We start from the raw sequence: 12,520 nt of genomic DNA on the forward strand, positions 1-12,520 counted from the left end.
TATTTCAAAATATATTTTTATAATATTCGAAAATACAAACTGTCCAATAATATTGCTACCAACACATACACTTATGTGGCAACTACGGCAAAAGCCGGTTAGGGTGGCCACTTCTGACTATGTGGCAGCTCTAAATCGGAAACAGCTGTAGCAAAAACAGCAAACGTTTTGTTTACAACGACAACAAGGATCGAAATTTTAGAAAAAGTCTGTAAACAATTTTAAATTAAGTGGTAAACATGTCGCTGGCTGATGAATTACTTGCTGATCTCGAGGAGGACAACGACAATGATGCCGACGATGCCGAAATGGCCGATGCCGACGAGGCGGAGCAGGCCACACTCACCCAAGAGCTCGCAGAGAAATTGCTGAAGCCGACACCAAACCTCATGGAAGTGGATGTGACGGTTCAATCGGTACGAGAGCTGTGCAAACTTCGGGACTCAGATCGCTTGCAGAATACACTCAAGCAAATCGAGCACTATGCGAGCCGTCAACGCACTGCTGCCGAAATGTTGGGCAGCGTGGAATCTGATCCGGAATATTGTCTGATTGTGGATGCAAATGCCATTGCTGTCGATGTGGACAACGAGATATCCATCATACACAAGTTTACCAAAGAAAAGTATCAGAAACGTTTTCCCGAACTTGATTCGCTGATTGTCGGCGAGATTGAGTATTTGTTGGCTGTCAAGGAGCTGGGCAATGATCTGGATCAGGTGAAAAACAACGAGAAGCTGCAGGCGATCTTGACGCAGGCTACCATCATGATAGTCTCGGTGACTGCATCCACCACACAGGGGTGAGTAAGCTGAACTATTTTCATCAATACAACGCTATTTATATTGTAACATATTTTACTCTTTAGCACAATGTTGACGCCCGCCGAGAAGGCAAAGATCGATGAGGCTTGCGAAATGGCCATTGAGTTGAACAACTTCAAGTCCAAGATCTACGAGTATGTGGAGAGCCGGATGACCTTCATAGCACCCAACTTATCCATGATTGTAGGCGCCTCCACAGCTGCCAAGCTGCTGGGAATTGCTGGCGGCCTGACAAAGCTCTCAAAGATGCCTGCCTGCAATGTGCAGGTGTTGGGCTCCCAGAAGAAGACGCTCTCGGGCTTCTCACAGACTCAAATGTTGCCCCACACCGGCTATGTGTACTATTCACAGATTGTGCAGGACACGGCACCCGATTTGCGTCGCAAGGCAGCTCGATTGGTGGCAGCCAAATCCGTGTTGGCTGCCCGCGTTGATGCGTGCCATGAGAGCGTGCATGGCGAGATTGGACTCAAGTTCAAAGAAGACATTGAGAAGAAGCTAGACAAACTGCAGGAACCGCCACCGGTGAAGTTCATTAAGCCGCTGCCGAAGCCCATTGAGGGCAGCAAGAAGAAACGCGGTGGTAAGCGAGTGCGAAAGATGAAGGAACGTTATGCATTGACCGAGTTCCGCAAGCAGGCGAACCGCATGAACTTTGGCGATGTAAGTAGCAATGAGATCTCTTATGTACTGGTTAATAATATTTATCATTTACAGATCGAAGAAGATGCCTACCAGGGAGATTTGGGTTACTCGCGAGGCACAATTGGCAAGACGGGCACTGGACGCATTCGTCTGCCGCAGCTGGATGAGAAGACTAAGGTGCGCATCAGCAAAACACTGCAGAAGAATCTACAGAAACAACAAGTCTACGGCGGCAACACAACAGTCAAACGTCAAATCTCTGGTACAGCTTCGAGCGTGGCTTTTACGCCACTACAGGGTCTGGAAATTGTCAATCCCCAAGCGGCGGAACGTTCGCATACCGAAGCCAAGTATTTCTCAAATACCTCTGGCTTTTTATCGGTGGGCAAACGAACCACTTAAGACTACTGCGAATTACGAATTCCGTTTTTCTTATAAATATAAGCACTTTATTTAGAGATTTGTCGGGGCATTGAGAAAAATTCGATGCGCTTGTGGAATGAGTTTATGGGCTAATAAAGCTGCAGAGATTCTTGAAATTATCCAATTTATTGTGCTAACTGAGTTTGCCCACCTCCAACTTGCGCTGCAAAGCCTCCCACGAATTGTTTAGCAGCACAGCCAGAATTCCGGCAACGGTGAAGACGCCGCCAATGATGGAACAGCAATTGGTGGCAAAGTGGCCAAAGGAACTGTAAGAAATTTTATTTATTTAAAATTGATTTATGTTAGTCAACTTTACAGTTACTCACCTGTGCCTCTCGGCATATTTGACCATCAGTGGGGACAGCTCGTAGCTGAAGAAGATGCCTGGCATGCCACGCTCCCGATCCATTAAATCCTTTCGATGTCGCGTTACGGAGAACTGATTGGTATAGATGGGTTCGCCATCGCTGTGGCGTTCATAGAGCGTGGGCACAATTTTTAAGTAGTAGTTAAACATTTCGCTCTTAGACTCTGAAATGATTTAAATACATATATCATTTTAAATATTGTTAAATTGTAAGCAATTTATCCGTAACTTAATTTATTTTAACTACATTTTCATATTTTATAAATGTTAACGCAGTTGCAACATATTTGTCCATTTTTCTTTTTAATACCAATTCAAATTAAAATTCAAAATGCATTTGTAACGGTCACGCACCAGGAATCGCTAAGTGTCATTTGACTATAATACGCAATCTGTATGACAGCGCCATCTGGCGCAAATACGCGTGTACTACGACAACAGAGCTGCTTTGACACACATGCCAGATATTTGACAGCAAAGTACAAAAAAAAAAACAGGCTGACAGCTAAAATTGTTTTCTGGAGTCGGCAACGATTAACAAAATCTAAAAAAAATTGTAGTTTTTAGGCATCAAATTTAACAAATTTAGGCAACGCACGTCAAAAGCAACTGAAGAATATTCTATTGCCTAACCGTTCATCGTACAAAAGCAGACAGACGGAACATCAACAAAAATGCCACTGCCAAGCGGTTCCTTCTCCCAACAGGGTGGCCCTACATGCTTTGATAAGATGAAGACCGGCTTCACCATTGGCTTCTGTGTGGGAATGGCCAGCGGAGCGCTCTTCGGCGGCTTCTCGGCACTCAGGTGAGTCTCTCATTCACTTTGCCACATCATGACGCAAGCGTCGCGGGCAGATTATGTAATTGTGCCGGGCTAAATCGAAACTCTCGTTTTTAGATACGGTCTGCGAGGTCGTGAACTGATTAATAACGTGGGCAAAGTGATGATACAAGGCGGCGGCACTTTTGGCACCTTCATGGCCATTGGCACAGGAATACGCTGCTGAAAGTTCTGCAGTCTTGTTCGGAACTCGATGGCATTTCTTCTGGTCTAATATTGAGAGATACCCAGATGATTCCTCCAGACTTCTACTCCCCCAAAAAACAAAAATGAAACTTAAAAAATAAGTTGTCGAGTTATATCGTTACAAAAATGCTGTTAGAAATTATGCTATAAGTTATTGCAATAGACGAGTTGTTAAGCCAAAAACCAAAATCAAATAAGACCTTTGTACTCACCCTCAACATCAACGCGCAGTCCATCCAATGGATGCGTCTTGGCAAACTCAATTTTCTCGCCAAAGGACAGATGATTAATGGTGTGCGATAGCTTTACATTGGTGAATTGGAAGTCGTGTATGTGGAATTGACGAATGGAGAAACTTTTGCCGGGTGCAAAGTGGAAACTGCCGGCCATCTAAAAACAGAGATTTGTTGAATGAAATGTGATAGAAATTGAGGGCGCTAACTAACCCGGTTCACTTCCAAGTGTCCCTGGATGCGACAGCCTTCTTTGAACGCGTCCTCGTCGGTGCGTTTGTATTTGCCTTTGCACTGTTCGATCTTGTCCATCTGCATATTCCACTTCCTCACGCGATACGCATCCAAGACATCCTCGCAAGTGTTACAGCAACTAAAAGTAAAAGGTTAAGCATAGTTTTTACAACGTGCAGCTTAGTCAAGACTCACTGTGTGGCATTGTGCTCGGCACCATAGCAGCTGCCGCAAGTGGTGTTTTTATTGGGTGGCGACACCGCTACAATTTCCTTGATTGGAGTCTCCTTTAGCGGCTCTCCTTTAAGGTCCAATCGGTGCTTGAACACATCGTGATCGACACGGAGGTGAGTGTCACCTGAAGAGTCCATAGCATCGAGGGATATATAATTACAGGCCAGATTGTGAAGCGTTACGTCCAGATTAATGCGCAGCTTGTGCCCGCGTGTGGTGTCCACATAAAGTTCCTCGTTGAGCGTGGGTGTCATATAGTTTAGGCATTCCAGCAGTATCAGCACCGTTATGATGCTCGTGCTAATGATAGTAACTGTGCCATAAAGTTGGTTTATTTACTTATTAGTACGCCGCACAACAAAAACACAAGAAGAGAAACAACAAAAACTTACCGGCGGCTCCGCCCACTGTGCGTACGCTAAAATCGTCGAGTGTGCGTGGATAGGCGTCTAGGCGACGCAGTACATCACCGAATTTCATTTTCAATTTACAATTACAACACACAAAAATTAATAAAAACGAATTTACATGATTTTGTAGCAAGTGCAAGCGGAATAAGCAGAGTGACGTGGTGGACTATCAGCTGCAGGCCTACAACGAAAAACAATGAGCAACGTTGCCACTAAGTCTATAATTGCAATTGCCACATGACCGAAAAAAGGTTTGTATCTGCAAGGAGCTGCCACATTGTGGAAAATGGCTTTGCTTGCCAGAGCGCGCAATTTGAAATATTTCTGTATTGTTGTTATTACAATTCGTTATCGCAATGATATGAGCCAGAGGTATTAGGAAACATTTTTATATTTTTATACGTAGACGGTAAAATCAATATTTACAGGAAACCTTTTTTCAAAGTTTACATAAGTATTGCTTGATAATGTGGTCAGGTCAACTTCTAAATTATTATACTGAATTAGTTTACAAAATATAATCGTCAAAATGTCGCTAGCGCTATTTTCAGATGAAGAGCTTTAAGTAATTAAAATATTAATTAGTCTAGAAACAACTACGTTACGTTATTATATGGCAACTTATGGTATACAAAAAGGAGATTTACCTTCAGCTTTATACTAGCTATTGCAAAAATTTGTACGATATGTTGTAGTGTTCTCTACAGTGATCAACTTTTGACGGAACGCAGTATTAGGTAAATCATCACATACACAATTGATATCCATGTTAAGCACTTGCCATGCACTTTGCTAATGGCCAGTGGAGCGTCCTTTCCCTCTCCCCACAATACGCAGCATGCGGCCCAAAGCGCCCGCCGCCATCTTGTTGTTTAATTAAGAAAGCGACCTATGAAACCACCTACATACGCCACGTTGGCCCGTGGGACTGGGACATATTGTTTAATAGTGTTGTCATGTCTTGAGGCTGTGGTTACGCATACATTAGGCCCCAAAAAGCCTGCTACATGCCACGCCTACTTAGGCGGGTGGCATGGTCTGCAAGAGCGCGTCTAATTTTATAATACATGTTAAACAGATGAAAGGTTAATTGAATGGAACCACAAGCTTCGACAGGCCACGCAGCGTTTAGCTTTTAAGGGTTGTTATTATTGTTTTTGTTGTTGTTGTTGTTGTTCTTATTGCCGCAGCCCCAAAAAGCAGTTACAACAAACAATAAGAAGGAGGAGGGCGAGTAATCGGGCAGCCAGGGGATTTTGGTTAAAGTTAAAAGTTTGTGCTTAAATATAAATCACCAATGGCTTGGCTTGGCTTGGTTTGGTTTGGCTTCGTTTTGGCCATGGCTGACTGAAGGCGAACCCCACATGAGCGCGGGTCGATCCTAAGATACGGTTACGCATACCGCGAATTTGTGTAATTAGCAATTAAGCTTAAGTCCGCAAAGGCAGCTCTCTCTATACATATTCCCTTGACCCTTCTTCTACTCCATCATCTCTTCTCTTGTCTGCGTTTTCATCCCATTCCATCGCTTTGCAATTGGCGAGCCTGAAACTTGAAAGCTTTTTGAATTTACTTTGTTGAGTAATCCAAAATCAGGCACGGCACCAGATGACAAAGATTAGCTACGTGCAATTTTTCTTCTTTCTTGGCTCGGGACAACAACAACAACATCAACAACTAAAAGATAGGGTATTCAAATTGTAAGCAGCTGGATCTTTTAGGTAAATTGTAAGATAAGCAAGGTTAAAGGTAATAAGAACGCTGTTGTCGGTGGAAGATCAAATGGTTATGTAAAATGTTACGGTTGATGCTTAATGTCGCCTAATTAAAATTAATAAATGAAGATGTGCGGGGTCAACATAAAAATCTTCAATTCTGCGAATACACCTACTTAAAAAAATAACTTTTAATTACAAAAGTACAAAAATCCTAAGAAATATTTTATATGAATGAAAGACAAATTTATTCTCTTGCACAATAAGTTTTATTGAATTTAAGAAAATATTTAATTTCTAAGAATTTTTATAATTTATATTTCTCATCCTCTTCAAAATTATTGTTATAAAATCTTTTAAATTCAAAAGATGCAAATCTTTTCTTTATCATGGCAAATAATTTACAGAAATTCTTGAAGAAAATTAAAAATTTTTCAGACTCTTTCCACGTTTAATTTACATTCCCACTTTATATGAACTTGAGTATCGAAATGTTTAATCTCCTATCAAATAGCTTTTATTGAATTAAAGATAAAAGTGTAAAAATTGTAAATAAAATGTAAATATTCAAGAAAATAAGATAACTGTATTCTTTCTTTTTAACTTTTTATTAAATTCAAAAAATTAAATCTTGCATAAAGTTCATTTGCATTTCCTTTCAAATTTGCATTGCACTCCAATAAAATATTTATTCTGTTGCAAAAAACCTTTTGTTGAATTAAGGAAAGTCTCGTATCTTTAATTAAATTTAAGGATAACATTTGTCATCGCATAAAGAAAATAAATATTATTAGCTATAATCCACAAAAGAAGAAAATATTTGTAAGCGTTTGTTGGTAAATATTCTTTATTACATTCCGAAGATTAAATCTTGAATAGAATTTAAAATTGGTTCATCTCTTTCTACATTGCATTGCACTCCCACTTTATGCTTAAGTATCGATATAATTTTTAATTCAATGAGCAATTTGCTGAATTTTTTAGCATTTTGTCTCTCTCCCTTTCGCCCTTGATGCTTATAATCCCTATGATATTGTGTTTATATATATATAGACTGCATTGTGTTCAGTTGACGTAGGGTATTTGAACTTTGTCATGTCACCATCTAAGTCGCTTCTAACTGGCTGCTTATCTAGCGTGCTATCGTCAGCCGTACTAATTTGCATTTCTAACCATTTCGTTCTAACCAATTCGCGTCGTTTCTCATTTGAAACAATGAACCCAAGAACAACGAGAACAACGAGAGTCATTGTGCTCTGTACGGACAATAAAAGCCAAGAGACCCAGACAAAGGCTGAAAGGGGAAGGTGAAAGTAGAAAGAGCCATAGAGAAATGCAGAGAGCAACGGGGAGAAAGAGAGAGAGAGAGAGAGAATGTGTGTAAGAAACTTGGCAACTGTAAAGCAGAAAAGAACTTGGCGTAAAGCAGCTTAAGCAATCAGGACCGCCTAATGGATATTGACACTTTAATGCTCATGCCCCCACCAACTTCTCCTCCAGGATCCAAAACTCCTCCATTCTCCAGTCTCTGGAGCACTCCGTGCAGATGTCGTCCTGAGATTTGCTTCGGTTTTTCCTTCGCTCTATCATTTATTCGCTTTGGCTCCTGTTTTTTTTTTCTTTTTTGTGTTTTATGCGGCATTTTATTCCTTAAACAAAAATTGCAGTGCCGAAATTAATTATAGAGCCGCTTCGCCATATTTAATTAAACGTGGACATTTTAAACTTACTGCTTTCTACTGCCTCCTCCCCCTGCTTCATTTCTCAACCCTATTTCTGGGGAATGGTAGCTGACCAAAAGGCGTAATTAATTAGTGGAGACGTGCCAAATAATTGCGGCAAAAGTAACTTTTCTTTTTGGTTTGATTTCTTTATTTTTGTTTTATTTTATTTTATTTTTTTGTACTTTGGTCAAGGAATGTTTCAATTACGTGTATTACACGGCACAACTTGCGAACCGAAGAGAGGACTAAAAGGTATTCTCCAAAAAGCAAAGCGGGGAATAACAGACTGTGGGCGGGTTGTCAAAGTTTTTTGCCATTTTGCCCAGGTGCAAATTAATTAAATTAGCAGGCGTCACTTGAGCGTGCAATTTACCAAAGTGTCGCGCTAAGACTTGAAATATTTTACCAAATGGATGACACAGCCTCGTGCCATTGACTTTGTGCCCCCTCGACATTTTCTCTCCGTTTTTTTTTTCTGTTTTTGCATAGTACTCGAACTCACTTCCGCACTAAAACCCAAAAATGTCATTTCCGACAAATTAGCCCAGCCAACTGCCAACATTATTTTGTATCTGTATATTTCGTTATAGTATTTTACTCACACACTCGTAGTTGCTATTTTGTATTCGTATTTGCATTTGTATTTGTATCTTAACTGCCAGCAGCGACTAACAAGCGACTCGGCCACGTTTTGAACATATTTCCTGTTTTAGACCAAAAATGTGGCCGGTGGCAATTGAACACTGCAATGCTGCAAATATTCATTCAACCCACAAAAGTTTCAATTACGATTCGTCAGCTAAAGCGTTAAGCCAATTAAATTGGGTAAAAGTGATATAACAAGATTTGATTTCCGGTCTATATTGAGATCGTATCGTGGTCAAATTATTGTGAACTTAAAATTTACATTACTCTACTTCAGAAGTGGTTTATGAAGGGATTATAAAGTTAGACGACATAACAGCATGCTTAATAGGAAAAAAGTATATCATATTGTGATAGATAGAGCCACCAAATCTTTTTTTTTTGAGTTGCATTTCTTTCTATAAGTCATTTTATTTCAAAATTCTTTTCTATTGCATTATTCATATTTCCAATTAAAATATTTCGGGTTTCATTTATTTCTATTCTTATATCAAATTTTATTGAAAACTTCAAAAATTTCATTGAGATTAAAGAATGGGCGTATTAATGAATGAAATTATTACAAAATTATAAAATCAAACCTTTTCTAAGTCTGTTTCTAATTATATGTAAGCCCGCAAAGTTAATAAGTATCTTAATAAAGTAAGTAATATATTATACTTAATTAATCGGAAATGAATTAAAGAGGACGAGCTTTTAATTAGACCAATAAAAAGCGAAGAGTCAGTCCATCGCAGCTATAACGATAAATTATATATGCAACTTAACGAGTAACGAGTGCAAGTAACAGTTACTTGAAGTTTAAAATGTACTCATTACACAGCTCGCTGCAACTTGTTCTCTGATAATTGTTAACATTATAATGATACTTATTATTATTGTACATCATAATTACATAACCCATATCGTGAAGTGTATGCCCATTTCATGTTTATTACCCTTTTGTTTCGAAAACACATCATTAAACTAGGCAGCTGCTCTTTAACATAGTCTTTTACTACTACTATTCATTCTATGCGCATTGCCAACAGTTACTCCCTCATAGGGATTTCAGAAAGAAAAGAAAAAATTATGTTGTTGGTCTAGTAGTTCGGCCCTCAACTTGTTATTCTTTATGCTATCTTTTACACTGATCTTTACTCACTTGTGAATGCAAGCTTTTGCCCACCTGTCTTTGCAATTGACATAAACACATTTCATTCATGTGTCGGATGCAGTGCGTAAAGTTTCTATTAATTGCTTCACATTTCTTGTGGCGTTATTAATTGTCACCGCGCATTAATTGCATTCGTAATGCGTTATAATTAATGTAAATTATGTTGCTCATACCGCGAGCAACAACTTCAAGTGGCAAAGTAAAGTTTTCTTTTTTAGTAATGGGTGTGATTTTTACTAAAGTTTCATTATAACTCATTAAAAATAATGTTACTATTACATTTCTGCGAATTGTAAACAGGCAATTTTAAAGTTTATCTAATCATTTTGACTAACTTTTGTAGACTCAACCCAGTAAAATCCAGCTGCAAATAATAATTCGATAATTGAAAAGTAAATAACCTAAATAAAAATATGTTAGTTGCTTATTGCATAATTTATCAAGTCATTTCATTGCTTCAAGCATTAGTTATTGCTTTTAAAGAAGTATGCAAATATTACGACCACACTCATTTTTCTCTACTTCAAAGATAACGGCACCTTGGGCAAAGTTTTATTGCTATTTACATTTGCCTTTGACAGTTGCATTGGTGTTGTAAATCGCATTGATTAAAGTCGATTTAGTAATCTTTTAATTGTGCAAATGCGCTAATTACCTATCTTCGATTATTGTAATTTACAATTGCTTTATAAGTCTATCAGTAAATTCTATAAGTACAGTAATGTTTAATAATGTGTTGACTTTTTGATTGAGTTGAGTTTCTTAAACTGATGCATAATAAAGTTTTATGTTCTTTTATGTTTTAATAGATACAATAAATATAAAATCGAGCTCTTAAATATTTTGACTACTAGTTGTAGACAAGTTCAAGAGGCTTATAAAAGATATGTCTTCAGTTGCTTTATTTAGTTAACAAGAGGTTGAATTTGTGCATATGTTACAAGAAAAGAAATAACTTATTAACTTAATCTTAATTGCATGAGGTGCTTATATAATTTATTGATTATTTTGCTAGTATTACTAATAATAACAAATACAACTAGTTAACTGACCTTTTATAAAATCTGCTAAAGCAGATTAATATAGTTTAAAGACCCCTTAAGATATTATAATATCTTATACTATATATAATATATTTTTACTCAATCCATTTTATTGATTTAAATTGAATGTAACAACATGAATTAACATTTCTTGTTTTCTCAATATTGACTTTAAATGATTTAAAAAACCTGTTTATTGTAAAAAGCTTTAAATTTTGATTAAATCAATAATAATTTTTTTTTGTCACTATACATGTGAAAATTATGGTCCTTACCATTCAGATTAATCCAATATTTAAGCATAATCTATCAGCTAGTGTCATTGCGAATGCAATATTTGCAATGTCATAAGCAATTTGATTGTATTTTGTCGGCTGTACAGTTGGCTTATGAATGGGGCGAACACAAGTGAGAAAAAGTTATTGAGAGAGAGAGAGAGAGAGAGAGAGAGAGAGAGAGAGAGAGAGAGAGAGAGAGAGTGTGAGAAGTCAAACTCTTGGCACTTTTTGATTTTGTTGTGTGTAAAGTGGTTGCGGGAGATGGAACGATGGAAGGTTTGAGGATTGAGGGGAGTCATGGTCACGTCAACCAAAATGCATTTTATACATTCAGATTTTTGTTGTTGTGTATTTTTTTGCCCTTTGCTGCTGCTGCGGCAGCGACACGAAAAATTATTTACATAAATATACGCGCTGTCAATTGTGTGTTGTGGCATGTAAAGTGACAGAAGCACACAAAATGGCGCCGCTGTTGATGCTGCAACAGCCTCCGCTTCAGCTTCAGCTTCAGCCTCTGCCATTGCCATTGCCACTTCCTTTGCCGCTGCCTCTGATCCTGCTGCTATTGCTGCTGCAACTTCAGTCGCTGCCAACGTTGTTGCCACGTACGTGACTGCACATTTTCTTTTTTGTTGTGTTGTGTTGTGTTGTGCGTTTTTGCGAGTGTGCAAATGGGGCGTGGCCATCAAATGCAAATGTGCGATTGTCTGCGTGTGTGTGTTGGTGTGTTTGTGTGTGGTGTGTTTGTGTGTGCGTGTGGCAACACTGGGGATGCGGTGGCAGTCAGACGTCAACGTTATGGCTGCCAAAGTTTTCAATTTTCCACTTAATTGCTTTCAATTAAGCAAAGAGTCCTCTTTAGTCCCGTACACAACACACACACAATACACGCACACACTCTCACATAGAAAGAGAGAGAGAGAGTGTAGGTGGTTCAGTACGAAACCCCGCAGCGTTGACCGTTATGTCCGTTCAATTAAATTACACACTAAAGCGTCGTGTCCTTAGCCTCACCCGCCTGCCTTCTCCCTTCTGCCCTCTGCCCGCTTGCCATTTGCCACTTGCCACTTACCGCACGCCAACGCCAACGCCAATCCACACTCCGTCCACATTGTGTTATCATTGTCAAGAAGATGCAACGCCGACATCCTTCGTATTGCAACATTTTTGAACAGCAACAACTCACTGTGGTCACACATGCCACTGCAACTTGTCAAATTAAATGAGCATGCAGATGCATTGTCAACATTCAAATAAAATAGGCGTAGAAAAGTTTTAGTGCTGAAGATTATTTTACCTTTCTCGATATTAAAATCAACCATTCTTGAAAGATTGTTTTACTTTTCTTAATTTTAAAATTAACATTTGTTAGAAGTCTACTAAATGTTACCAAACGTTATCTAATGTTAAAAAAGTTTATATGGGAAAAATTCATTTCAAGATATTAACAAAATACAAAAATACACCGTAAGCTATGTTCGGTACTTTTAAACAATTTTTTGTATGCTAAAGCAAAAGTATGTAACTATGTAAAACAGTTGAAAATAATATAGTGG

General features: G+C 38.5%; 3 protein-coding genes across 3 annotated transcripts; 2 read left to right on the forward strand and 1 right to left on the reverse strand.

Moving 5' to 3' along the window:
- The first annotated feature begins 125 nt into the window (after positions 1 to 125).
- LOC132790193 (U4/U6 small nuclear ribonucleoprotein Prp31) lies at positions 126 to 2,163 on the forward strand. The gene is made up of 3 exons (XM_060798652.1): positions 126 to 802; positions 869 to 1,487; positions 1,542 to 2,163. Exons 1-3 carry the CDS (start codon positions 240 to 242, stop codon positions 1,869 to 1,871), a joined length of 1,512 nt encoding a protein of 503 aa, XP_060654635.1. The 5' UTR covers positions 126 to 239; the 3' UTR covers positions 1,872 to 2,163.
- On the reverse strand, positions 2,026 to 4,587 carry LOC132790194 (endoplasmic reticulum-Golgi intermediate compartment protein 3). Its single transcript, XM_060798653.1, has 6 exons — positions 4,386 to 4,587; positions 3,955 to 4,306; positions 3,739 to 3,898; positions 3,505 to 3,682; positions 2,222 to 2,426; positions 2,026 to 2,161 (listed from the first exon to the last, which is right to left on the reverse strand). Exons 1-6 carry the CDS (start codon positions 4,471 to 4,473, stop codon positions 2,026 to 2,028), a joined length of 1,119 nt encoding a protein of 372 aa, XP_060654636.1. The 5' UTR covers positions 4,474 to 4,587.
- LOC132790195 (reactive oxygen species modulator 1) lies at positions 2,745 to 3,485 on the forward strand. Its single transcript, XM_060798654.1, has 2 exons — positions 2,745 to 3,070; positions 3,164 to 3,485. The coding sequence occupies exons 1-2, from the start codon at positions 2,937 to 2,939 to the stop codon at positions 3,270 to 3,272; spliced, it is 243 nt and encodes an 80-aa protein (XP_060654637.1). The 5' UTR covers positions 2,745 to 2,936; the 3' UTR covers positions 3,273 to 3,485.
- Positions 4,588 to 12,520: the final 7,933 nt, after the last annotated feature.

This window comes from Drosophila nasuta, chromosome 3 (genome assembly GCF_023558535.2).
Source record: "Drosophila nasuta strain 15112-1781.00 chromosome 3, ASM2355853v1, whole genome shotgun sequence".
NCBI classification, from domain to species: Eukaryota; Metazoa; Arthropoda; class Insecta; order Diptera; family Drosophilidae; genus Drosophila; species Drosophila nasuta.